The 24,155-nt window shown below is 44.1% G+C and overlaps 2 protein-coding genes across 7 annotated transcripts in view; one reads left to right on the top strand and one right to left on the bottom strand.

Annotated features, from left to right (window-relative positions):
• Positions 1-23,115, top strand: part of ZXDC (ZXD family zinc finger C) — a 46,017-nt gene extending 22,902 nt beyond the window's left edge. The window contains exons 8-10 of one of the 2 annotated variants that reach the window (XM_081078537.1): positions 10,813-10,979; positions 13,274-13,375; positions 21,481-23,115. In XM_081078537.1, coding sequence (XP_080934663.1) covers positions 10,813-10,979; positions 13,274-13,375; positions 21,481-21,567 — 356 coding nt within the window. In that variant the 3' untranslated portion in view covers positions 21,568-23,115. The remainder of the gene's footprint in view (positions 1-10,812; positions 10,980-13,273; positions 13,376-21,480) is intronic. The other variant, XM_081078538.1, reaches the window with a different exon arrangement.
• Positions 23,116-23,408: 293 nt separating this feature from the next.
• Positions 23,409-24,155, bottom strand: part of CFAP100 (cilia and flagella associated protein 100) — a 69,950-nt gene continuing 69,203 nt past the window's right edge. For all 5 annotated transcript variants that reach the window (XM_081078533.1, XM_081078532.1, XM_081078535.1 and 2 more), the window contains one exon: positions 23,409-23,670. In XM_081078533.1, coding sequence (XP_080934659.1) covers positions 23,557-23,670 — 114 coding nt within the window. In that variant the 3' untranslated portion in view covers positions 23,409-23,556. The remainder of the gene's footprint in view (positions 23,671-24,155) is intronic.

Genomic DNA, 24,155 nt, shown 5'->3' with positions numbered 1-24,155 from the left:
AAAACATCCTTAAGTGGATTTAGCCCCTAGCCTGTCCTTTTCTACCTCTATCTGAGCAATTTTACCAAGAAAAAAGAGAAAAATAAGTGAATTTCACAGATTCAATGGAAAAATAAATATCATGTAAAGTACATGTTAATAAATGGGAGTGCTTGCAAACAACAAAATGCACAATTTTCCAGGAAAACAAATCATTAAAAACTGATCAGCAGCTGTGGATGAAGTTAGTGTTTCAGTCTCATGCTTGCCCGTTGGTTATACAGATTCTACTTGTCCACGCAACATGCATAGTAAGCCGCTGTTCTAGAACTTTTGTGGAAAATAAGAAACTCGCATTATCTGGATACCAAAGCCTGATAGGGATACCCCCAAAAAGGAGATCTATAGATTGACAGTTATGAAAACTGATGGAAATGTTCTCAAAACACACATAGGATCTTGCAATAAATTTAATCTATGAGTAATAATCTGACCAAATGTGCTTTAGTCCCATAGCTTGAGGATGATTTAATGTTTGGCAGTCTGTTACTCGGTTTATCACAATAGGTTGGTTAAGAACTTTTGTTGTTTTCCCAACAGATTCTGTATTTATTTAAAAAAATGATATTTATTACTGATGGATATAAGAATATAATAAAGATTCTGTAACCTAAACCAAGAGCCAACATCATACTTAATGGTGAGTTACCAAGGGCATTCTTCATGCACGCAAGAATTACTTTTGTTACCATTATTACCCTTTAACATTGTTCTGGAGGTTTTTGCCATTGAAATAAAGCAAGAAAGGGAAATAAGATAGAACTATAGGGAGGAGACCAACAATACTTAGATACAATTTGATTGTTGGAAAACGTAAAAGAATCAACTAAATAATGGTTAGAACTTAAAAAAGATATTTAAGTGGCCACTTATAAAATAAATGTATAACCATCAGAAGTGTGCTGTGTGGTAGCAGTAGCTACTTAGGAAATACAATGGAGAAAATACCTCATTCACAATAGCAACAAAAATTACAAAATATCCAGGAGGAAATTTCACAAGTGAGCAGGACCAGAACTGAGGAGACACAGAACTTGACAGAGAAGACAGGGCATCTCGTTCCTTCTGATAACACATCCCTGCTGTATGCTGGAAACAATATAGGCACCACTGCTTGCTTTCTGATTGGGGGGTGGGGTTGGAACATTCGATGAAGAAAAACAGCAAACCAAATGGTAAATGTGAACAAAACAAGGAAAGGGGTCTGTGATGGTTTCCAGTTCTAAAAAGGTACATAGAGGCCTCGTGGAGAACATAACACGTGGAAGAGGTGAGGAAGGGAGCTACAAGACAGATCTGGGCAAAGGACTCCTGGTGAGCACCTGAGGTTGGAGGGTGCTGTCAGTGGAAAGGCCTTTGTTGCCAGAGCCACAGCCCAGGGTAGAGTTTTTAGGAAACAGAGCTGGTGGGACACCAGGCTGTTTATATCCTCATGGTCATTGTCACAACTTTGGCTTTCACTCAGAGTCAGATGGGAAAACGTTAGAGGCATAACTAGAAAAGTGACATATTTTTTAAGGAATCATTCTGAAAAAGAAAGGGCGCAAAGGACAGAGGGGTTTTTTGTGGCCCTCCAGCAAGAATGAGAGTAGCTGAGCTCAGAGTGGTGGCTGAGTAGTGTGCAGAGGTAAATAAATTCTGGGCCTGTCTTCAAGGTTGAGCCAGCAAGGTTTGCTGACAGCTGTGGGGGTATGCGAGAAGAAAGTCATGATACGTGTATACTTTTTAAAGATTTTATTGGGGAAGGAGAACAGAACTTTATTGGGGAACAGTGTGTAATTCCAGGATTTTTTCCAAGTCAAGTTGTCCTTTCAGTCTTAGTTGTGGAGGGCGCAGCTCAGCTCCAGGTCCAGTTGGTGTTATTAGTTGCGGGGGGCGCAGCCCACCATCCCTTACAGGAGTTGAACCGCCAATCTTGTGGTTGAGAGGACGCGCTCTAACCAACTGAGTCATCCTGGAGCTCAGCAGCAGCTCAGGGGCTGCTCAGCTCAAGGTGCCGTGTTCAATCTTAGTTGCAGGGGGCAGAGCCCACCATCCCTTGTGGGAGTCGAGGAGGTGAACCGGCAGCCTTGTCGTTGAGAGCCCACTGGCCCATGTGGGAATCGAACCGGCAGCCTTCGGCATTAGGAGCAGGGAACTTCTACCGCCTGAGCCACTGGGCCAGCCCGAGAGTCACGGTATTTTAATCCAATTCTATTTGAAGGTCCAGGGAGATTTCAGAGCAATTGTGTAAGAACCTGTGGGCAAGGATTCCTAAAGAAACATGGAAACACTAGCATAAAGGATTTGCGCTGTGCTTATTAGGACACCTCACAAGGTACAGTTAAAACTGGTGGTGCTGGTGGTGCCCCACAGGCAGGCCCAGATACCAGTGATGCACACTGAGACACCGACCTAAGACCACACTCCTCTGTGTGTATAAAGGTGTGAAATGAGTGATGACCTTTGGGAGATAAAAATCTGAAAATTCCCTACAGGATAAAGAATGAAGATGAGATGTTTAGGTTTCTTTAAAGCATAGAGAGGTGTAATAGCCAACACTTTGTTCTCTTGTCTGCTTTACATATGTTAGCTCATATTGAATCTTCACAATAATCTTCTAAGGTGCGGCTTATTCTTGGGCCCTTCTGCAACGGAGCCATGGTATTGCACTGAGGTCACTCTCCCCAGCTTGTTCACTGCTCGGAGGGTATGAATGTCCATAGTAGGGAAGCAGAAGCATGGGCCTGAAGATCACTTAACATTGAAAGGTTTCTAAATGAGCAGAAACAGCAATAATAAGAAAGATGACCACCCCTGTTGGAAAACAGATACAGGACATAAGCCAGTGCTGTGCAACAGGGGGTTGACAAACGAAGTGTCTCTTTTATGGTCAGAGTGCTCTTGACCTTCACAGGTGAGGGAGCTCAGAGCTACACAGGTGTGCAGGTAGAGCATTCTCTTTGTTGGTGACAGCCTCACTGGGAATGCAGTGACATTTCTGGAGGGTTGATAATGTCACTTGATGATGTTTCAAGAGCCCAAAAAATATGCATATTGTTGGAATAACATTTTTGGAATTTACCTCAAGGAAATACCAAGTAAAGGTACCATACATGCACCAGCTGCTACTCTGCAGGACTGTGCATTATTACCATGTTTAAATTAATAATGAGACCCGGTCTTATATTAATATTTGTTCCAAAAGACACATTAGAGTTGATGGTCCGGCTAGGTCTTCTTTTCAGGGAAACGGTAAATACAGTTCAAATGTCCACCAATAAAGCTGCCCTCTTTGTGTATTTTCTACTGAGTCTATGTAAGAAAAGCTGGGTGTGTTGATAGACACAGTGTGTATGCGTATAGAAACAAGAATTGTAGAACATACTGATGCACGGATAGTGATTTTTTTTCTGACTGTCAAGTTCATGGATTTTAAAATCATTTTCATCATTTTTTTGCACTTGAAAATACAGTAATTATATAATTTAAAAATGAATGTTAATCCCCTCATTTAAATAGAACTAGAGTAGCTGTACCTCCTGGATGGAGCATACCAGTGGAGGTTTCTTGGGTTGTACTTGGTGCACTTAGGAGGGCTTCCCAGATGTTGCGCCTGTAAACTGAGATGTGTGACCTAGAAATCAGTTTCCCTTCCCAAAAGGGGGCAGGGGTGGGGGGATGAGAGCAGTAGGGAACACGCAAGGGGGCCTGGCAGCATGGGGCAGGCGCCCTTCTGTGGCTCCTTGACTTTAGCACAGCCACTTGTCCAACACTGGAGGGCATGCAAGCAGAGGGCGAAGTGAGACGGCTGTGGCTGGTGCCATTGGTCATTCCACACAGCTGGAATGTTGGAATGAATAATTGGATTGAATTGAGCCCTGAAATTAAGTTAGTGATCTGGTTTTTATTACACACACAGACACACACACACACACACACACACACACACACGTGCACGCGCGCACGTGAGTATTCACATTAAAAAAATCTTTAGGCATCTAACTCACAAGGTTGATCCTATTTCTTCCCATTGCTGCCATGATGAGAGCAGAAGGGCCGCACTGAGTAGGAATGCCCAGGTGTGGCTGTCAGATAACTAGGTAGTTAAAACCAGCAGCTGTTGACTTTTTTCCTAGAAGGGAATTCTAGTAACCTTCATACGGACATTGGACCTGAAAGTGGTAGTTTGTGAACTTGAGTGTCATGAAGCCCCAGGTGGGTGTAGATGGGGAGTCTTGACTGCAGCTGGAGAAACACTGCCTTGGTGGTTTGGAGGAAAATGTGTTGTAATCACTCAGGGGACTTTTTGCACCCTGTGGGCCCCATCCTGTACCAAGGCAGTGTGTGTGTCAGGGCGCGGTGCAGATGTGGCCAGTGATGGGGAAGGAAGGTGGACTGCAGACTGACATAAGGGATCTCTTGTCTGGTCTTTGCTTTAGATGAGGGATGAGTTTGCTCTAGTTGTCCATGGTAGTTCTCTGCTGACCTTCACCTGCCCAGGCTTAGAGGCCTTCAGGTTAGCGTAAGCACAGTGTCTGCCTTGGTACACTCATGGGCAAGACCATCTTCTTCCCTGACCTCGGGCCCAAGGTTTGTTTCTATCCGTGGACTCAAGCTGTGGTTTTGAGGGCTAGCATAGCTGGAGATCTGAAGCAGGGTTTGGTGGCAGCGACCTTCCTGTTAGGGAGAATTGTGACCCTCACTCTGTGAATGCGCTGTGTGTTGAAGTGTGGACTGTGAGCAGGTGACAAGGATTCTCTTGGTCCTGGTCAGACAGGCCTGTCCTCTGCTGTCAACTGTCACTTAATTTTTGTTGCTGTTAACTTTATGCCTTTCTTGTGGTTTCTTATGCTGTTTTCTGCTTGAGTGCACGTCCAGGCTCCCTTTCTGTCTCCTTGGTAGGCACCTCTATTCCCTTTTGGTTCTCCTACTTTGCTGTGAAGTGACAGCATGGAAGTCTGAACCTTGCAGCCCAGATGAAGAACCTCTATGGCAGGTTTCTAACCCTTGTGAGGAGGGGGCCTCTGTTTAACAAAAAATATGTTTGGCTTTGCCACATAAAAGAGAGCTATGCTGTTCATGCTGATCTAATGAGATGACTCGTGACAGTGTCAGGGGGCAGTGCCTGGGGATTCAGAGCACCAGTTCCTGAGTCAGGAATGGAGGCTGAGGTCTGCTTCTCTGGTTGCAGTGGCCTTAAGGGGGCAAGTGTCCAGCTTCTAGCTGCAGCATACTTCTCTGAAAGAGGGACAATACGGGGACCTGTCCTTCTAGGTGGTTGTGAGAGTCACGTGCAAGGATTCTTGTGAAACACTCAGCCCAGGGCTGATGAAAATCCCAATGATAGGTTTAATTAAATATATGTTTTGCTTATCACATGTCTTTCTGTACATAAAACATTTTTGTTAGAGCAAAACAAGGAAGACAGTGGCACGGCTTTGTGTGTATGTGGTTTCAGGTCCCCAGTCCTGGGAGCTCAGCTGACAAAATTAGGCACTGCGCCTTTGGGCAGAATCCCCACTCTGTGTAGGCCTGTCCTCACATGCCTTGGAGCCTGTCCTGCTGTACCCTGCCAGACGTGTGCTGTGGTGGTCCTGAGCTGCAGAGAGTGCCCGGGGATGCACTCTGTCCTGCAGCCTGCCCCACTTTCTCTGTCACTCTTGGAGCTCCCGTTTAGCCTTTTTGGGTAGATCGTTAGATTTGCCCTTCCCAGCTGTGCCATTTGACTTTCCTGTCCTTGGAGGCACCTTCCCAGGGTCCCAGCCAGGGTTGGCTAGTGGGAGCATTGGCAGGAGATTAGGCGGAGAGATGAGGAAGGGAAACCAGGCCTTTATTTGCGCTCTGCTCTGGTAGGAGTTTTACGACCATGGTCATCTCTCCTGTGGTCCAAGTTCTTGCCGGGTAGCCCCTGAAGTAGTTGTCATTGCTGGGTGCTGTCCCTTTTTCTGGACTCAGAGGTCATTGCACCTTCCTCTATTCCCACCCAGCTATTTGCTCCTTAGTGCACCATCACTGGTGTATCCTATTATCTGCACGATGTCCCTCTGGGTGCAGTACTTAGAGTGTTCCTGAGGTCCCGATGGGACCCTGACAGTTTGTCAATGGCAGTGACTGTTATGGTGCTACAGTATCCCCAACCCTTGCTCAGGCCTCTTGGCAGTGGCCCCCTCAGGGTTCCCAGTATACCATGTACTCCTTCATCATTGCATTTTGATTAGAGGTTTGTCTGTATGTCCCTGAAAAAAAAACATACATATTTGCACTTAAAAAACGCTAGCCATCATAAGCTCCATGGTAAGGCTCACCATTAGCACGGTACCCAACGCAGTGAACTTGCAGTTAGTATTTGTGGAAAGAACTATGAAGCATTTCTAGATTGTTGATCACTGGACACATTCAAATAAAAGCAGTTCAGGTAGCACACCCCAGTGCGAAACCTGACCACTAATTAAAGCTCATTGTATCCAGCATTGTTCTGAGCTCCTTCTATCTGTTAGTGCCTGTAGTCCTTACAGCAACCCTATGAGATGTACCAGTACCCCACTTTCTGGATGAGGAACCTGAGGCACAGAAATTAACTTGATGGGGACTACATAGCTAGTGGCTGACCGGAACAGGAGTCGAACCCCAGGCAGACAGGCTCCAGAGTCCTCACTGAGCCTGTCAGCTACACAACACACAAGGCAACTCACCTTCAACAAGTGAAGTGGACGTTGAACTTCTAAGTAAAGACACTGGCACTTGGACTCAGATGGTCAGGGCTTTTCCAGGGTTTGGGTAGGTGGGGTTAGGCAGCTGTCAACATGATCTGCCACATCAGAAGATCAGAGGAGAACCACATTCTCTTCCCCAATGCCAAAAAAAGCAGCCGATAAGTCTCAAATCACTGCTGCTTTTTAAAAATTACAAACTTTAATCAACTAGGAACCAAAAAGATTTCCCTATAATGGAAAGCAAGTTAGACTAACAGCCTCGTTTTCGGTGGGGAGATATGTTCCCATTATAGTAAGAAGAAGAGGCAACCAAAGCAACAATGCAATAATATTGGACACTTTTCTAGAAAGTTTAGAGAAAAATAGGTAATCAAATACAAAGGAAGAAGTGATTATTAGTGACAGTGATCAGGCTTAGAAAACCCAAGGGAATCAACTCAAATAATTAGAAATAAGGATACATAGGTAGCTAATTGTATAATGAATATTTGCATATATCACATTAGTAGCTTTTCTGTTAAAAAAAATAATGAAAAATAGATCTCATAATGATAATAAAAATAATAAAGCATTTTGAGGTCACCAGAGGCAAATACTGGGGGTGCTAAAGAATGTATACTAATGGACACTTTGGTCAGTGTTGTTCAAACAGTAGCTTGCCGTAATCAGAAGTGTCTGGATGCTGATCGTAACCACTTTGAGCACCTCTTGTAACTGCAGAAGTCAAATGTGACTTGTACTCATCTTTTGTTATCTGCATATATTTAGTATTACAATTTTAATACAGTTTTCCTTTCTTAAAATGTGTGTACAATTTTTTGGCACCCTCTGTATACTGGGCCTGGATGAGGTCCTGCTTAAGGCCTACCGTGTACTTTGGATGGAAACACTCAGTTCTTGTTAATTTACGTCTTTGTTCAGTTCTTTTAAAATCCCTGCAAAACACCTGTCAGTTTTAAGTTCATGAAGAAAAACTTAGTGGTGAGAATCTCCATGCAGGCTTTGATAAAGAAACAGTGCTGGGGAGACCGCTGTGCTATGACCAGGAACGATGAGGAGTGTTGGTGATGAAAGCCTGGCCAGTGCCCTGCAGAAGAGCTGGTCAGCAGGACAAATGGGGATAGCTGGATTGTGGCACGCAAGTCGTTAAGCAAAGGACCAGTGTTCTGAAAATGGTCCTGATAACAGTTTACTGTTCAGAAAAAATACAGGTGGATTTTTTTGTGCACTTTGCCCTGCATCTCCACCACCCAGAGAAAACCACTTCCAATGTTTTAATGTTAATCATTTTCCTATGTGTGTAAACACCTGTTACTTAATTTTGAAGAAATGATACACAAGTTTTTATCTGCTTTTTGCTATTAACATGAATATTTTTCATTGTGAATAAATATATTTTTATAGTACATCTGTTCAGTAGCTGTGTAGGACTAAACACATGAGGAATTGAGAGAAGTAACCCCTAGTGCCCTCCACCATCCATAATACGTAATGAGTCAAATCTCCCATCCTCAGGAGAATTGGGGAAATAGTTACTCAGATAGTTTTGTTTTGTTTTTGAGTTTTTTTATTTTTTATTACAGGTATACAAAACAATGTAATAGACATTTATACCCGTCACAAAGTGATAACCCTCCTCCCGCAATCTACTACCCCTTTGACATCGTGTATAGCTGTTACAGTGCCACTGACTATTCCCTGTGCTGTACTTCACATCCTGTGACTATGTATATATTAAATTATAGTTGACATTCATTATTATTCAGCTTCAGGTGTCCACTACAGTGGTCAGGCATCTACACCGTGCATGAAGTGGTCTTCCTTATAAGACTAGTGTCCCTTGGATACTAATCCGGTAGTTTGCTGTGTTCTGTGGTTCAATGAGGAACCCCAGTAGGAAAGCCCACATAACCCCAAAGTTATCAGGACGCCCCCCTACATGCAAGATGTGGGAAAGGGAGGCATGTGAGCCAGTGGTGTGGAGGGTGGAGGGCTTACCGAGTGCCCTTGAACCCTTGAACCATGTTCAGAGCATCTCTCTCCCTGCGGGTGATGAGTACTTGAGTTGGCACTGAATTCTTACTGTCAGCGTAGGGGTATCTTCAGGTGCTCTTCACAGTGGTAGAGGCGGTGTCTTCAGCACTTCATCTGAGCCAGGCTCTGTGCCGCCGACCTCAGTTCTCATAGTGGTTCTAGGAGGTAATGTCCTGTTGATGAGTCTGGGAGCTCAGGGTTATGTGGCTGCATAGTCCAGGTCACTTTGCTATTTAATGCCCACAGGATTATCTTTTTAGGTCTACTTACCAGAAACTTCCTCACTGGTAGGATTTATACTTCTCTCCCCACTCTTTAAAGTTATCCAGCACAAATCACCGTTTTGGGTCGATGTTAAGAATGTTAAAGCAAAATTCAGTTCAGTATGACGATTACCTTGCTCTTCAGGGGCTTGGGGATTTCCCACCGTGAGAAAGAAATTTTTGATTTTTCTTGTGATTGGCTTATTACCTGGGTCATGTTGCATTTAGTGCCATGGCTTCTTTTACTGAGAACTCATCTGCAATGTCATCGTGGAGTTCCGTGTAGAAACCCTGCATTTGCTTAACACGCCTTCAAGCATCCATAGATAGATGGGCTTGCTTAACTAACTCGTTAAGTGTATAATTAATTTTTAGCCATCTTAAACGTTGATGACACATTACCAGATGGCAAGGTGTATCATTTGGGATCATGTAATAATATCCTGCCCCAATGACTCGAATACGTAAATGTGTTTTCATTTCTTGTGCAGGGAAACTAGAGGCTGCCTGTGGGGCAGGTGGACGCTTGGCGCACCGTGGGGGTCAGGTTCCCCCTCTCATGGCCCTGCTTTATTCCCTGGGAGCCTCTCACAGGTGCTAACGGGCAGTGTTCACTCTGGGTTCCAGGACCTTGGATGTATCAGAAGACTTTCAAGGGGGAGGCAGGCATGGATAGTTTTAAATGAATCAACTTTCAGATTGTCGTCTTCCATATGTAATCATACCTAAAAGTGAATTGCCTGGAAAAGTACATTTGAGCCCAGGAGTTCTGCAGGTTCTCCTGTCCACCTTTCCCTTCACAACATAGGGTGTGTATAATAATAAACAATAATTTTTCCAGAGCACCAAACCCAAGACACTTCAGAATGCTGGTTTTAGGGAAGCGGGTGTCTTGTATAGATTAATACAGGCATCAAAACTGCCATGAAGCCCTGTTGCCACCTTGCCCTTTCTCATGCAGAGATTTTTTTTTAGAGGTGAATACTGACATGTTCTGAACTGAGATATATTGTATACGAGGGGTCAGTCACTGGGGTAAAGGGGGGGCGTGGACCAGTTTTCATTGTAAGTCCTCACTGAGCATTCCAACCCTCTTTTGCTGTTGTCATGGAATGAACTGCTTTTTAAGGAGAGAGTCCCGTGAAAGCAATAGCATTCATATATAAGCATGAGCAGAAGAACTGAATTCAGTTATTCACATTTCATCCATATGGTGAGTTATTAACCGGAAATAAAAATAACCTGGTGGTAGAGCATTTCAAGTCAGTCGCAGTGACTCTTTTCGATGTAATTATGGTGTCTGCAGGATTACGAGCTTTTCAGATACTAGGTTAAAGATACAGACTGAAAAGAGAATTTCCATGATTTCTTTCAGGTTAAGTGTGTGCTAATATAGTAGTTAAAACAGTTTATGATATGTCATAAAATATTCTAGTTATAGTCAGTCTTATTTCCTTTTATAAAATTAATGCCTCTACATCCTCTTAACAAAAACAATCATATTCTAGTTACTGACTAGTTTTTTAGCATTGTTTGCTCTTGTCTTTCATTAAGTATAAAGGAAACAATCTGTCCAAAAGACACGTATGATAAGTTTGCTAAACTTTCTCCTGTTTTTTACACCTCTTACCTCATGACTCTTCCCATTCAGTAATTTTAATTTTGCAGGGCTGTGCAGAGTGAAATGTAATGGGAAGGCTGTCTCTCCCAGAGTGTGGTCTTTGTGAAGGCAGGCCTGAGCAGTACACTGTATATTGCATTGTTGGTTTGTTTCATTTTAGGAGCCTTGGGGTCAATTCAGAGGAAAATGAAAGACAACAAAGTCAGTCCTATTCACTTGCACGCGAGCCAGAGCGGTTGCTTGTGTGGGAACCTTGTGCTCAGCGGAGGTCTGCCAGGACCAGCTTCAGCAGCCTGGTTGCAGTGTGTTCAGGTCCAGTTACTAAAGGTAAGAGTCATTGAGCCAGGAGGTCACAGGCCATAGGGGTGGCTGGGTGAGAGCTGTGGGCAAGGCCTCAGTGCTTATGTCTTCCAGTGTTCCTTCCTTTCGTGAACGTCCTTTCCCCCACCCTCCTTCTAAATCATCCCAATCCTGTTTTATATCCTTAATGATCTCTCCATAACTCCAGCTTCTCCTTTCTTCCCATGTGTTGCACTACATTTGTCCGAGCTCCAAGCTTTTATCTTCATTAGGATTGACACATCAGCGTCAGAACTCTCTGCGTCTGATTTCCCCCATATGGTCTGTCTTCCGTACCTTGCTGAGGTATAGACACATGTTCACCCCTGCCTACGGCCTCCTTACAGTTGTCCTGTTGGGCTGCCCAAGGATCACCACCGACAGGCACTGTGCCCTGCTTCTGGCCATGTGGACTCCTTGTGGTGCTTGGCTCTTAACGCTGCTTGCCCCTTCCCAGACATTCTCTTTCCACAGCAGGAGTCAGGGGGCTTCGTCAGGCAGCATTGGTCACTCCCATCTCTGGGGACTGCTTGTGGCACACCAGACAACGTACCCTTTATATGTTAAACATGCTAGCTTCTTTTTTCTTCTCTATCAAACTGAGCCCCTCAATGGCAGGGCCAGCCACGTCTTAGACTGTGCCCAGGACCCAGCAGGTGTCTGCAGCCACTCCACGAACGCTCGTTGGACACATTCACCTCCATAGTTCTTGTGTATCGCTTTATTTACAGTCTCATTTTTGAGGAGCCAGAACAGGGAAGTAAAATAATTTGGGTTTTAGGAGTGAAGAGATTTGAAAGCTGAGGATATGTTCCTCTGACCTTGCCCAATTGCATACCACCTCTTCATTGAGCATCGTCTGTGTCTTTGGCACTCTGGGGCCAAAGAGCACCATGTGGCTGTGGAGGTCCAATTAAAAACATAGGACATTTGAGTCCTGAGCTGTTCTGATTGGGGAGGAGGGTAGTCCCGTCCGTGGGGTCTGTAGTACTGGGAGAGGCTCCTGAAGGAGATAGGACAGGTAGGGTTCTGATGGGTGAAAGGTGGGAATGGCCTGGGTGGAGCTCGGGGAGGTCCTGAAAGATGGGTTTAGTGAAGCTGTTAATAGCAAACCAGAGAAGCTGATGTGAGGGTTTTGTGGGGGTAGGACTTGTCTGCAGAGATAAGCAGGAAAACATGTCCCTTCCTTCCAGGTTTGGGGCCAGGGGTTTGGAGCAGGAAAGAGATGAAAGACTCTCCCAAGACAGAGGCAGTGGAGGTAGGGGAGACCTGGCCCAAGCTTCTGAACATGGTTACAGCTGGCTGGTCAGAAGTAGAGAAGGCAGGATTGGAGGATTTGAAATGGAAACTGCGGGGAAGCTGGTACCACTGGCAGAATAGGAACTAGTTGAAAAAGGAATGGTGGCTTTTTTCTAAGAGACATGCAATTAAAGATGTGAACTTTGAGGCAGAGAAACCCGGGTTTAATCCTTTATCTTCCCTTACTGGCTAGAATAGTCTTGAGGAAGTTACTTAAGCGCTCTGGACCCCTGTTTTATCGTATATAAAATGGGAAGGATAGTGCTCAGTGCTTGACACACAAGGTTCTTGAGGCTGTGGAAGGAACGAGAGATGGTAATGGTGGCAGTGGCACCAGGAGTTGAGCGGTGGGGGCTGTGGGCGGCCATGGCTGGATGTGCACATAGAAGACGGTGAAGTGTTAAGCATTGTACCTTTTCTGAATTGGACCATTAGGGGCTGGGTCGCCTCCCCCTCTTGCTAAGACTTGTGATCTCTCTCGTCCCTTCCAGCTTGACTGAGGGCTGGGGCCAGGACAGAGGTGAGTGTACTTGTGTGGTCTGAGAAGGCTGCTGGAGAGCAGTGAGGCCATGTGGGGAGGAACACTGGAAAGCTCGACCCGAGTTCAGAAATAACCCATGGGAGAGAAATTGGCACTTGGACTGAGGGGAGGTATATGAGTGTGGGAGAATGCAGGAGAGTTCCAGAAAGTGGGCCTACGAGGGAGGAGCAGCCAGACGACAGGTGGTTCAGGCCCAGCTTAGCCCAATGGGCCTTGGACTGGGATCAAGGGGAGAGAATGAGGACCAGGAGGAGCGGCAAAGCAGTCCCTGATGCCAAATAGTTCTGAGTCCTCAGGCCTCAACTGTGTCCAGGTGGTGCCTTACCTGGAATATAGTGGGTGGGACTGGTTTTACTGCGTATCACCATGACAGGACTCCTCAGGCTGAGGTAAAGAATGCTGCCATGCGCGGTTAATAAAACATGTGCTGTTGCCTCCCCAGGACGACCCTTCAGATGAAGGAGTCTTGCCGTTGGTGCTCAGCCCACAGCCTTCCACCTCCCACCCCCTGTTCGCCATCGGTTTGCCCGTCTATGTACTCCAGGTCTGATGCTTTACAACTCTTTGGGTTTGTTAGTAAGACTATCGTGAAGCTTCTAGCTTCTGAGGCTGGTCACTAAAGTGGGCCTCAGCTGGAGACTCATTGGGTTGGTTGCCAGGATGTGTTTGCTGTTTTCTAGGAAAGGTGGGTAAATGGCCAAGAAATAAAAGTCTAAGAATAAAGCTTAGATTTGCTCATCATTGTTCCTCCTACTTGTAAATAAGGTGAAATATACTCTCAAAATATTTTATATAGAGAAATTATAGTCACTTTCTCCAATGGGGAATAAGCTGGCCAGTTTTCAACCTGTGAGAAAATAGACTCAGACAAATTAGTTTGCTTATGAGTATAGGTGGCTGTGGATAATTCAGATTTGAATATAAAATAATGAAAGGAGCTTATCAAATTTCTAAAAATTAGGCTTAAATATATATATATATATATATATATTATCTTTTTGTTTTTTTTTAGTTTCAGGTGCACAAGACAAAGTAATACTTAGATGTTTATCATTTATATCCTTCACACTGTGTGAAACCCCCTCCCCCCATCCACTATCCCTCTGACATCGCACAGAGCCATTACGTTTCTTTTGAATCTATTTCTAATGCTATACTCGGCTTTTTGTAAGTATCTATCTATCTATATAAATATATATAAACTTGTAGCTGACATTCATTATTGTTCAGCTTCAGCTTCAGGTGTACAGTGCAGTGATCAGGCATCTACATCTTCCCTGAGGTGGTGTCATGCAGGGAGTCTGGCAGGGTCTCTGGTCCCGCTCCCCAGATAAGAACGCAGGATATGATGAGGCCAAAAAGGAACACCCACGGAGCCATAGGTACTGGAGTCATACCACTATAGTCTCACTGGAGGCTGGATTCACATGACGTGGGGCCTGCTGTCCGCTTTTCTGCCAACCAACTGACGACTCTCCTCGACTCCACTCCCCAGCGCAGTCGCGGCAGTTATATTAGTGGCTAATGGCTCAAGGGTTACAGCTGACGGCCAACTAGCCACAGCTGACGGCCATCTGCAACCCGAACCAGCACCTTTTCACGTGAGGCCGAAAGCCTGGAAACTGCTCTCTGGGGCTCTGTCCTCACAGGTGGTCTCCCCAATGAGACAAGTGTCCATCGGGTACCCTACAAAATCTTTACAACATTATCGATTACGTTCCCCAAACTAATTTTCAAAACCCCGTGGCCATCTTGTGGTTACTGACTGTTTTCTAATCCCCTCACCTTCCCCCTTATCCCCATCCCCCCTCCCATCTAGTAACCCTCAGTTTTTCCTCTGTGTCTCCAAAACTGTTTCTGATTAGTTTCATTCACTTACTCTTTTCTTTAGATTCCACATATAAGTGAGATCATATGGTATTTGTCTTTCTCTGTCTTAGTTAACATAATGTTCTCTAGGTCCATCTGTGTTGCAAATGGTAAGATTTCTTTCTTCTTTATGGCTGCGCAATACTCCATTGTATAAATGCACCACAGTTTCTTAATCCAGTCATCTACCGATGGGCATGTCGGTTGTTTCCATGTCTTAGCTATTGTGTATAGTGCTGCAATAAACATAGGAGTGCATAAAGTTTTTTGAATTAGAGTTTTGGATTTCTCCGGATACTTAGGAGTGGAATTGCTGGATCATAAGGTAGTTCCATTTTCAGATTTTTGAGATACCTCCATACTGTTTTCCATAGTGGCTGCACCAATCTGCAATTCCACCAACAGTGCACAAGGGTTCCCTTTTCTCCACATCCACGCCAGCACTTGTTGTTTCTTGATTTATTGATGATAGCCATTTTGACTGGGGTGAGGTGGTATCTCATTGTGGTTTTTATTTGCATTTCTCTGATGGTTAGTGAGGTTGAGCATTTCTTCAAAGGTTTGCCATCTGTATGTCCTTTTTAGGAAAATGTCTCTTCATGTCCTCTGCCCATTTTGTAATTGGGTTGTTTTTTTTTGGAGTTGAATTGAGTGAGTTTTTTTATAAATTTGTGATGTTAACCCCTTATTAGATATATCATTGGCAAATATCTTTTCCCATTCAGTAGGATCCCTTTATATTTTATTGATGGTTTCCTTTGCTGTGAAAAAACTTTTTAGTTTGATGTAATCCCACATGTCTGTTTTTTCTCTACTTCCCTTGTGCGAGGGGATATATCAGTAAAAATCTTACTCTGGGTAATGTCTGTGAAGTTTCTTCCTACATTTTCTTCTAGGAATTTTATGGTTTCAGGTCTTACGTTTAAGTCTTTAAGCCATTTTGAATTTGTTTGTTTTTTCTTTAAATTTAGTGATTTTTTTCTTTTTTTAATTGGGGAAGGGGAACAGGACTTTATTGGGGAACAGTCTGTACTTCTAGCACTTTTTTTTTCCAAGTCAAGTTGTTGTCCTTTCAGTCTTAGCTGTGGAGGGCGCAGCTCAGCTCCAGGTCCAGTTGCCGTTGCTAGTTGCAGGTGGCGCTGTCCACCATCCCTTGCGGGAGTCTAACCGGCAACCTTGTGATTGAGAGCCCACTGGCCCATGTGGGAATAGAACCGACAGCCTTCGGAGTTAGGAGCATGGAGCTCTAACCACCTGAGCCACCGGGCCAGCCCCTTGAATTTATTTTTGTATATGGTGTAAGGAGGTGGTCCAGCTTCATTTTTTTTGCATGTTGTCTGTCCAGGTTTCACGGCACCATTTATTGAACAGACTGTCTTTACCCCACCGTACATTCTTGCTTCCATTGTCGTAGATTAAATGGGCATATAGGCATGGATTTATTTCTGGATTCTCTATCCTGTTCCATTGATCTATGTGTCTGTTTTTATGCCAGTACCATGCTGTTTTGATTACTGTAGGCTTGTAGTATAATTTGAAGTCAGGTATCGTTATACCTCCCACTTTGTTCTTATTTCTCAAGATAGCTAAGGCTATCTGGGGTCTTTTATGGCCCCATATAAATTTTAGGGTTATATGTTCTATTTCTGTGAAAAATGTCGTTGGTAGTTTGATTGCGTTGAGTATGTATATTGCCTTAGGCAGTATGGACATTTTAACTATATTAATTCTTCCTATCCATGACCATAGGATGTGTTTCCATCTATTTGTATCTTCTTTCATTTCTTTCTTCAGTGTCTTATAATTTTCTGAGTACAGATCTTTTACTTCTTTGGTTAAATTTATTCCCAGGTATTTTATAGTCTTTGAAGCAATTGTAAATGGGATTTTTTTTTTTAATTTCTCCTTCTGATGTTCTATTATTGGTATATACAAATGCAACTGATTTCTGAATATTAATTTTGTATCCTGCTACTTTACTAAATTCATCTATCAGCTCTAGTAGTTTCTTGGTGGAGTCTTTAGGGTTCTCTCTATATAGTATCATGTCATCTGCATATAATGACAATTTTACTTCCTCCTTACCTATTTGGATGCCTTTTCTTTCTTTTTCTTGTCTGATTGCTGTGGCTAGAACTTCCAGCACTATGTTGATAGAAGTGGAGAAAGTGGGAAACCTTGCCTTGTTCCTGATCTTAGGGGGAATGGCTTTTGCTTTTCTCCACTGAGTATGATGTTAGCTGTGGGTTTATCATATATGGCCTTGATTATGTTGAGATATGATTTCTCCATTCCCACTTTCTTAAGGGTTTTTATCATAAATGGCTGCTGGATTTTATCAAATGCTTTTTCTGCATTATTGATATGATCATATGATTATTATTTTTCATTTTGTTAATGAGGTGTATCACATTAATTGATTTGTGGATGTTGAACCACCCTTGTATACCAGGGATGAATCCCACTTGATCATGGTGTATGATCTTTTTAATGTATTGCTGAATTCTGTTCGTTAATATTTTGTTGAGGATTTTTGCATCTATATTCATTAGAGATATCGGCCTGTATTTTCTTTTTTTGTGGTGTCTGTGTCTGATTTTGGCATCGGTGTGATAGTGGCTTCCTGAAAAATGTTTGGGAGGCTTCCCTCCTTCTGGAGTTTTTGGAAGAGCTTGAGGAGAATAGGTGATAATTGTTGAACGTTTTGTAAAATTCACCTGTAAAGCCATCTGGTCCTGGGCTTTTGTTTTTTGGAAGATTGTTGATTACTGATTCAATTTCCCTGGTGGTAATCAGTCCAGTGAGGTTTTCTGTTTCTTCTTGAGTTAGCCTTGGAAGGTTGTATGCCTCTAGAAAATGGTCCATTTTTTCCAGATTGTCAGATTTGTTGGCATATAGTTGCTTAGAGTAATTTCTTAAATTTTTTTGTATTTCTGAGGTGTCTGTTGTCACTTCTCTTTCATTTCTGATTTTATTAATTTGGGTCCTCTCTCTCTTTTTTTTAATGAGTCTGGCTAAAGGTTTGTCAATTTTGTTTATCTTCTCTAAGAACCAACTCTTGGATTCATTGATCTTTTGTATTATTTTTCTGGTTTCTATTTCATTTATTATCTCCTTCCTTTGATCTTTATTATCTCCTGATCTTTATTATCTCCTTCCTTGTACTCCCTTTGGGCTTATTTTGCTGTTCTTTTTCCAGATCCCTAAAGTGTGAAGATAAACTGTTGATTAGTGATGTTTCTTGTTTCTTTAGGTAGGCCTGCTATGCTATGAATTTCCCTCTTAGGACTGCTTTCGCGGCATCGCATAGATTTGGGGTTGTCGTATTTTCATTTTCGTTTGTCTCGAGATATCTTTTGATTTCTTCCTTGATCTCCTGGTTGACCCATTTATTATTTAGTAACATGTTATTCAGCCTCCATGAACTGGTGTGTCTTCCAGTTTTTTTTCTGTAGTTCATTTCTAATTTCATAGCACTGTGGTCAGAGAAGACAATTGGTATGATTTCAATTTTCTTAAATTTATCAAGACTTGTTTTGTGGCCTAACATATGGTCTGTCTTGGAAAATGTTCCATGTATGCTTGAGAAGAACGTGTATTTTGCAGTTTTGGGGTGAAATGCTCTGAAATCCAAGTGGTCCAATGTGTCATTTAAGGCCGTTGTTTCCATATTGATTTTCTGTCTGGAAGACCTGCCCCTTTTTGTCAGAGGTGTGTTGAAGTCCCCTACTATGATAGTGTTACTGTTGATCTCTGTCTTTATGACAGTCAATATCTGTTTTATATATTAGGTGCTCCTATGTTGGGTGCATAGATGTTTACTAGGGTTATGTCCTCTTGTCGAATCGATCCCATTATTATTATATAGTGCCCATCTTTGTCTTTTAATGTGTTCTTCATTTTAAAGTCTATTTTGTCAGATATAAGTATTGCAATTCCAGCTTTTTTCTCATTTCCATTTGCACGAAATATCTTACTCCAACCCTTCCCTTTCAGCCTGTGTGTGTCTTTTGATCTGAGGTGAGTCTCTTGTATACAGCATATACAAGGGTCTTGCTTCCTTATCCACTCAGCCACCCTATGTCTCTTGATTGGAGCATTTAATCTGTTTACATTTAAAGTGATTATTGATAGGTAGAGAGTTATTGCCATCTTAAAATTTGTAGTTAGATTGTTTTCATCTTTCTTCTATTTACAGAAGTCCTTTTAGTATTTCTTGCAATGCTCGCTTGGTGGTAATAAATTCCTTTAGCTTATTCTTTTCTGGGAAGCTCTTTATCTCTCCATCAATTTAAATGATAGCCTTGCTGGATAAAGCAATCTTATGTTGTAGGCCTTTGTTTTCCATCACTTTGAGTATCTCCTGCCACTCCCTCCTGGCTTTCAATGTTTCTGTGGAAAAGTCATTTGATAGTCTTATGGGAGTTCCCTTGTATGTAACCTTCTGCCTTTCTCTTGCTGCTTTCAAGATTCTCTCTTTGTCTTTAAGCTTTGCCATTTTAACTATAATGTGTCTTGGTGTGGACCTGTTTGGGTTTATCCTGTTGGAACTCTCTGCACTTCCTGGGCTTGTATGCTGGTTTCCTTCATCAGGTTAGGGAAGTTTTCGGACATTATTACTTCAAATGTGCTCTCAATCCCTTGCTTCCTCTCTTCACCTTCTGGTATTCTTATGATGTGCATGTTGTTGCACTTGATGTTGTCCCAGAGGTCTCTTAAACCATCTTCATTGCTTTTCATTCTTTTTTCTTTCTGTTGTTCTGTTTGGGTGATCTCTGCTAACTTGTCTTCTAAGTCGCTGATTTGATCCTCTGCTTCCTAACCTGCTGTTCCTTCAAGTGAGGTGGGGTTAACTCCTAGGCTGACTAGTTGTGAGACTTGGCTCTGCCCACCTCACGGTGTTCTGCTGTGTGAGGGTTGACTACTTAAATATGGTTTGGCCTCTATGGGCTCTTGTGCCTGTAGAGGATTCCCTCTGGGTGTGTCACTTGTAGGTCAAACATGGTAGTACTCTGGTTTGGTCTGGAGTTGGCCTCTGGCTGTGTTGACTCTTGTGCCTCTTAAGCTGGGCCCTGGTAGGGCAATTTCAGAACAAAGTAAATCACCAAGCACAACAACAACAACAACAGCAACAAGAAAGAAAAAATCAAATACATTCACATGTAAAAGCAACCGACTACCCACACTCAACACAGGCAAAGATATAAAGAGAAAACAAAACAAACGAAAAGCAGCACCAGTCTTGGCTTAAGCCCACCAAATAATCTCCAGGTTGTCCTGTGCTGTACCAAAGAGTCCTCTGTGTATTGTGCAGATAGAGATGGTCACCTGGTGCCCAGAGTGATGTTGGGACTGCAGATTTAGATGAATGGGGTTGAGGGGTCTGGATGGTAGTTTCTACAAAGTCAGTGCAGTTTCTGCCCTTGTCTGCACATATGCGCCCTGAGAGTAGCAGCACCTGTCCTGTGCCCAGTTCTCCTGAGTCTTAGGGCACTTCGTGTGTGTGTGCGCGCGCGCGCGCTTGTGTGTGTGTGTGGCGGGGGGGAGATTTCTGAGCTGCTGAAAGCTCAGAGCTTTGTCTGCCACCTACTGCTGATCCCTGGGAGTGCCTCTGCAGTTGTAATTACCCTGCCCTTGGCAGGCCATAAAAGGTGGGGGTTAGGGGTGGAGGAGTCTTCCCTCTCCCAGCCCAGGAAAAATCACACTCTTCCCAGCGTTTTCCCCGAGTCAGAGGTGCATGCTGGTCTTCCCAGAGCCTGAGCATTACAGCTCCTCTGTAATCTGACACTACTCTTCAGTTCAGGGGCCAGTCACTGGAAGGGCAGGGGTAGGATTGGGAGAGTGGGGGAGGAGCCCTGGTATGGAGTTTGTGTCCTTTGTCTGACCTAGGGTCCAGCTGGAGGTCTCAGCTGAGGTTATTGCCTCAAATGCTGGATATGCTGCCTCCTGGGTGGGAGAGATCAGCTGTGGGACGCAGGGAAAGAGCCCACCTCCTGGCTTTTGTGTTTTCTGTTCCCTCCTGGGATCCCCTGCCTTAAATATATTTTTAAAAAATCCATACAAATAGTAATTTTAGCTTTCTTGTATTCAAGTTTAACTGTTAAACATTTGCTTTAATGTCAAAAATAAATATTGAATGATGTGCTGGTGTGAGGAGGGGGTGGGGGGCTCAGGGCTCCCAGACTGCTGGAGTGGGGGTAAATTGGAAGGTGGTTTGGTACCACATATCCAGAAAGTCTCATCAGTGTCTACTGCATTCTGTCTGGTATTCCGCTCACGAGATCACTTCTAAAGAAATCAGGTAGGATATAAATAGCCAAAAGCTGGTCATCGTGGCCCCGAATCTAATGACGTAGGAATGTTTCTCTAGTAGGAGGAGATGGAATAGATGGGTGATGGTCCAGCCGTGTGGCTAGAAGCCTGGTCAGCCACTGGTAATGCAGATGGACACCTAGTAACTGGGAAAGGGGCTTCCCACATTAAAAAGTAGGGGAAAAAAGGGTTACAAGTTAAACAAGGACAGTCTCATTTTTGAGAAAACATACAACACAGTATTGAGTTTATTTTTCCTTATTTTTGTTTATACTTAAATTTTTTTTTCAAGAAACATATGTTTAAAATAAGGGGGAAACAAGTTCTTTTTAATTGAGAAAGGTCAGAAGCACCCTACTGGCTGGCCCTTCAGTTGGTGAGTGGCTGCAAGGCTGCCTTCTGTGAAGTGGTCCTGCACCGCCTCAGCATGTCGCTCTGCCCCCCTCACTACTCTGCTTTGTTTTGCAGGAGGTGCTTCCTGCAGCTGAAGGGGCTGCTGGGCCTGAGAACATGCACCGCGCAGGCAGCACTATCAACCTGCGGAACCTGCAGTGAAAGCAGGCCTCTGCCCGGGAGACCTGAGGGCGATGCTTCTAGTCTGTGTCCCCACGAGATTCTGTTACGTGGTCTTTCAAACCACTTGATTTCTGCTCAGAAGGCCTGCCTAGTTCTTCAGAGACTTTTGGGTACATTTATTGACAGTGTTTTTCTTACATTCTATCAGGAACCAGTTTGGGGCTGTATTATTTGAAACTGCATTGTCCGAGCAAAGTGCTTCGGGTGAGGCAGGGAATGCCTTCCAAGCAAAGCACACACCTCTTCTGTACTTGCCTGTGTGCATATATCCTTTGTCCTATTAGATCTGAGCCATGAAGCACTTGTTGCATTTAAAAGATAGACTTGGGCAGGAAATAGAGTACAGATTCCCTAGTCAAATACAACTTCATCTGTAGTAAAACCAGCTTTGGTGTTTTCAGCATTTGCCCTGAGAGAGATCTAGAAATTCTGTTTTCCTTTTTTGGGAGCTGTGTAACAGGTCATTTCCAAACCCTTGGGTGGTGGTCATGGTGGGGTTGATTTTGTCACATTGTGAAGCAGAAGTGGGCCTGTTGTCACAGAAAGCCAAATTCTAATCCATGTTCTGGCAGAACAGGTGGGTAATTGCTGTGAGAGGAAAATACTGGGGGTGAAGTGGGCATATCGGGGGCCCTGTTAGCAAGCCCTCTGTGTAGACCAAATTTCAACCATATAGTTTGGGGATGGTTGATTTCAAACTTTCAGAATAATTTTTCTAATTTCTGTATTTGGGTATTAACATTTAATAGTAATTTGACAGTGTTTTATAAAGTAACGTTCTGAAACTAAACTATGCACAGGACTACAATGATGGCATGTCTATGTTTTTGTGGAGGTTGAAGATGTACATATCCTATTACTGTATATTTTTATAGAGTAAGGTCTGTCTTGCAAAAGGAGACAAGTTGATAACCTTGCACATATTTATTTGTTAGTTAACAGACTGGACACGGTCACTCAGAAATGCTGTGTTTTCCTTGTGCCTTTTGAAGTGTGTGTTTATTCAGATGCTATTTTGGTTCTTAGACTTGGAATCATCTAAATTCTGCCTATCTGTTTCGTTTCTTGAATTTTTGGACTTGGGCTTTTGGGAGTGACCCCAGCATTGCATTGTGACTCCTCTCTGTGTCCTGTTTTAAGGTGCCATCTACTTCAGAGTGCTTCTCTACCCAAAGGAATTCAGGCCCCATTTATAAGTGTTCTTACAGAACTCTGTGCTGCGTCACAGACTACAGTTCTGTGCCTACCTGGCACTTCAGCTTCCAGGTCCTCCAGAAGCCCCCTCCCTCCACAAGGAGCCAGGTCAGTCTGCCAGTGTGGCCTTGGAAGCTGGGTGGCCTGGTAGCCACACTGCACTGGCTTCTGAATGAGGATGTGTCACTGGACCTTTTTCCTGCATGTCCCCCAGTGAATGTCCACCTCCAAGTGATTGGTACTGGCTGTTAGTTTTCTGGGCACTGAGGTTCCTTCCTGGCAATAGCCCCAACTCCTAGTGCAAATAAATAAAAGTTTTTGTATAGTCACGCACTGAAGATTTTGCTTGGCTTAATTTAAGGAACTGTGAGTAGTGTTGACGTCATTTTTTCCTTCAGTTAGTAGTATTAACCATTCTATATGCTCAGCTTGCTGCTTACTTTTGTCTTTTCATTGGGGCTAAGCCCCATACCACACCCCATGGTGGAATTGGCTTTTGTCACTCCAAGCAGTCATTTAGATGGGAGTCAAGATGGGCTCCTTCCCCCAAGAATTTGCTTATGGTTAAATGATTCAGGAGGGGTGCTAGCATTTGGTAACAGGGTCTGTCTCCTTAAACAGGCATTAGACACCAAAGAGTCATGGGGTTTATTTCACGAGTAAGGAAATGCACAGCATGAGACCATGAGGGGCATGGGGATGCAGCCCTGACGCAGCCACGTGAGCTTCCTGCTGCCCTCTGTCCCGTGCCGTCAGCCAGACCAGCGGCTGCAGTTAGGTGAAGAAGAACAGCTGCTCCTGCTTGTCCTTGTCTAGGGACTTGTGCTCAGGCTCCTCCGTGGTTTTCAGGGCCGGGGGCTGGGAGCGCCATACCAGCCTTCTGCCTCTCTGCAGAGGAAGCGGACTCTGAGCCTCTGCCGGTGGCCTCGGTGCACCAAAGGTGCCACCTAGATGCCGAGGTTATGCCTCTGCCCCCAGCATACTAGGAGGAGGCAGCATTCTGGAGGAAGGGGGGGGGGGAGCTGGGGCTGTGGGGCCCCGTGGACTGTCTCAGCCTCTGGTCGCTCCTGGTCAGCCACAGGCTGAGGGCTGGAGTTGCTGAGTCCTGACTGAGTCTGTCCAGCACTAAAGCCTGTGCCCTGCGGTGCCAGCTCCTACATGTGTGAGGGGCAGTGGCAGGGGGAACACCTGGAAACACAGATGGGAAGTACTGGACTAAACAGAGGGAACCCATTTCTTGCTGTGGGAGTTCTTGGGGGACCCTTCAGTGTCTGTCATTCCCCACAGGACAGTGTGGAAAGTGCTGGTCTGTTCCTTGGGGCCATGGCAATCAGCTTCGTTTGTTGGGGGCCATGTTCAGGCACGGTCCTGCT

This window comes from Rhinolophus hipposideros, assembly GCF_964194185.1.
Source record: "Rhinolophus hipposideros genome assembly, chromosome: 17".
Classification (NCBI taxonomy): domain Eukaryota; kingdom Metazoa; phylum Chordata; class Mammalia; order Chiroptera; family Rhinolophidae; genus Rhinolophus; species Rhinolophus hipposideros.
This window is presented reverse-complemented; position numbering and strand designations above follow the sequence as displayed.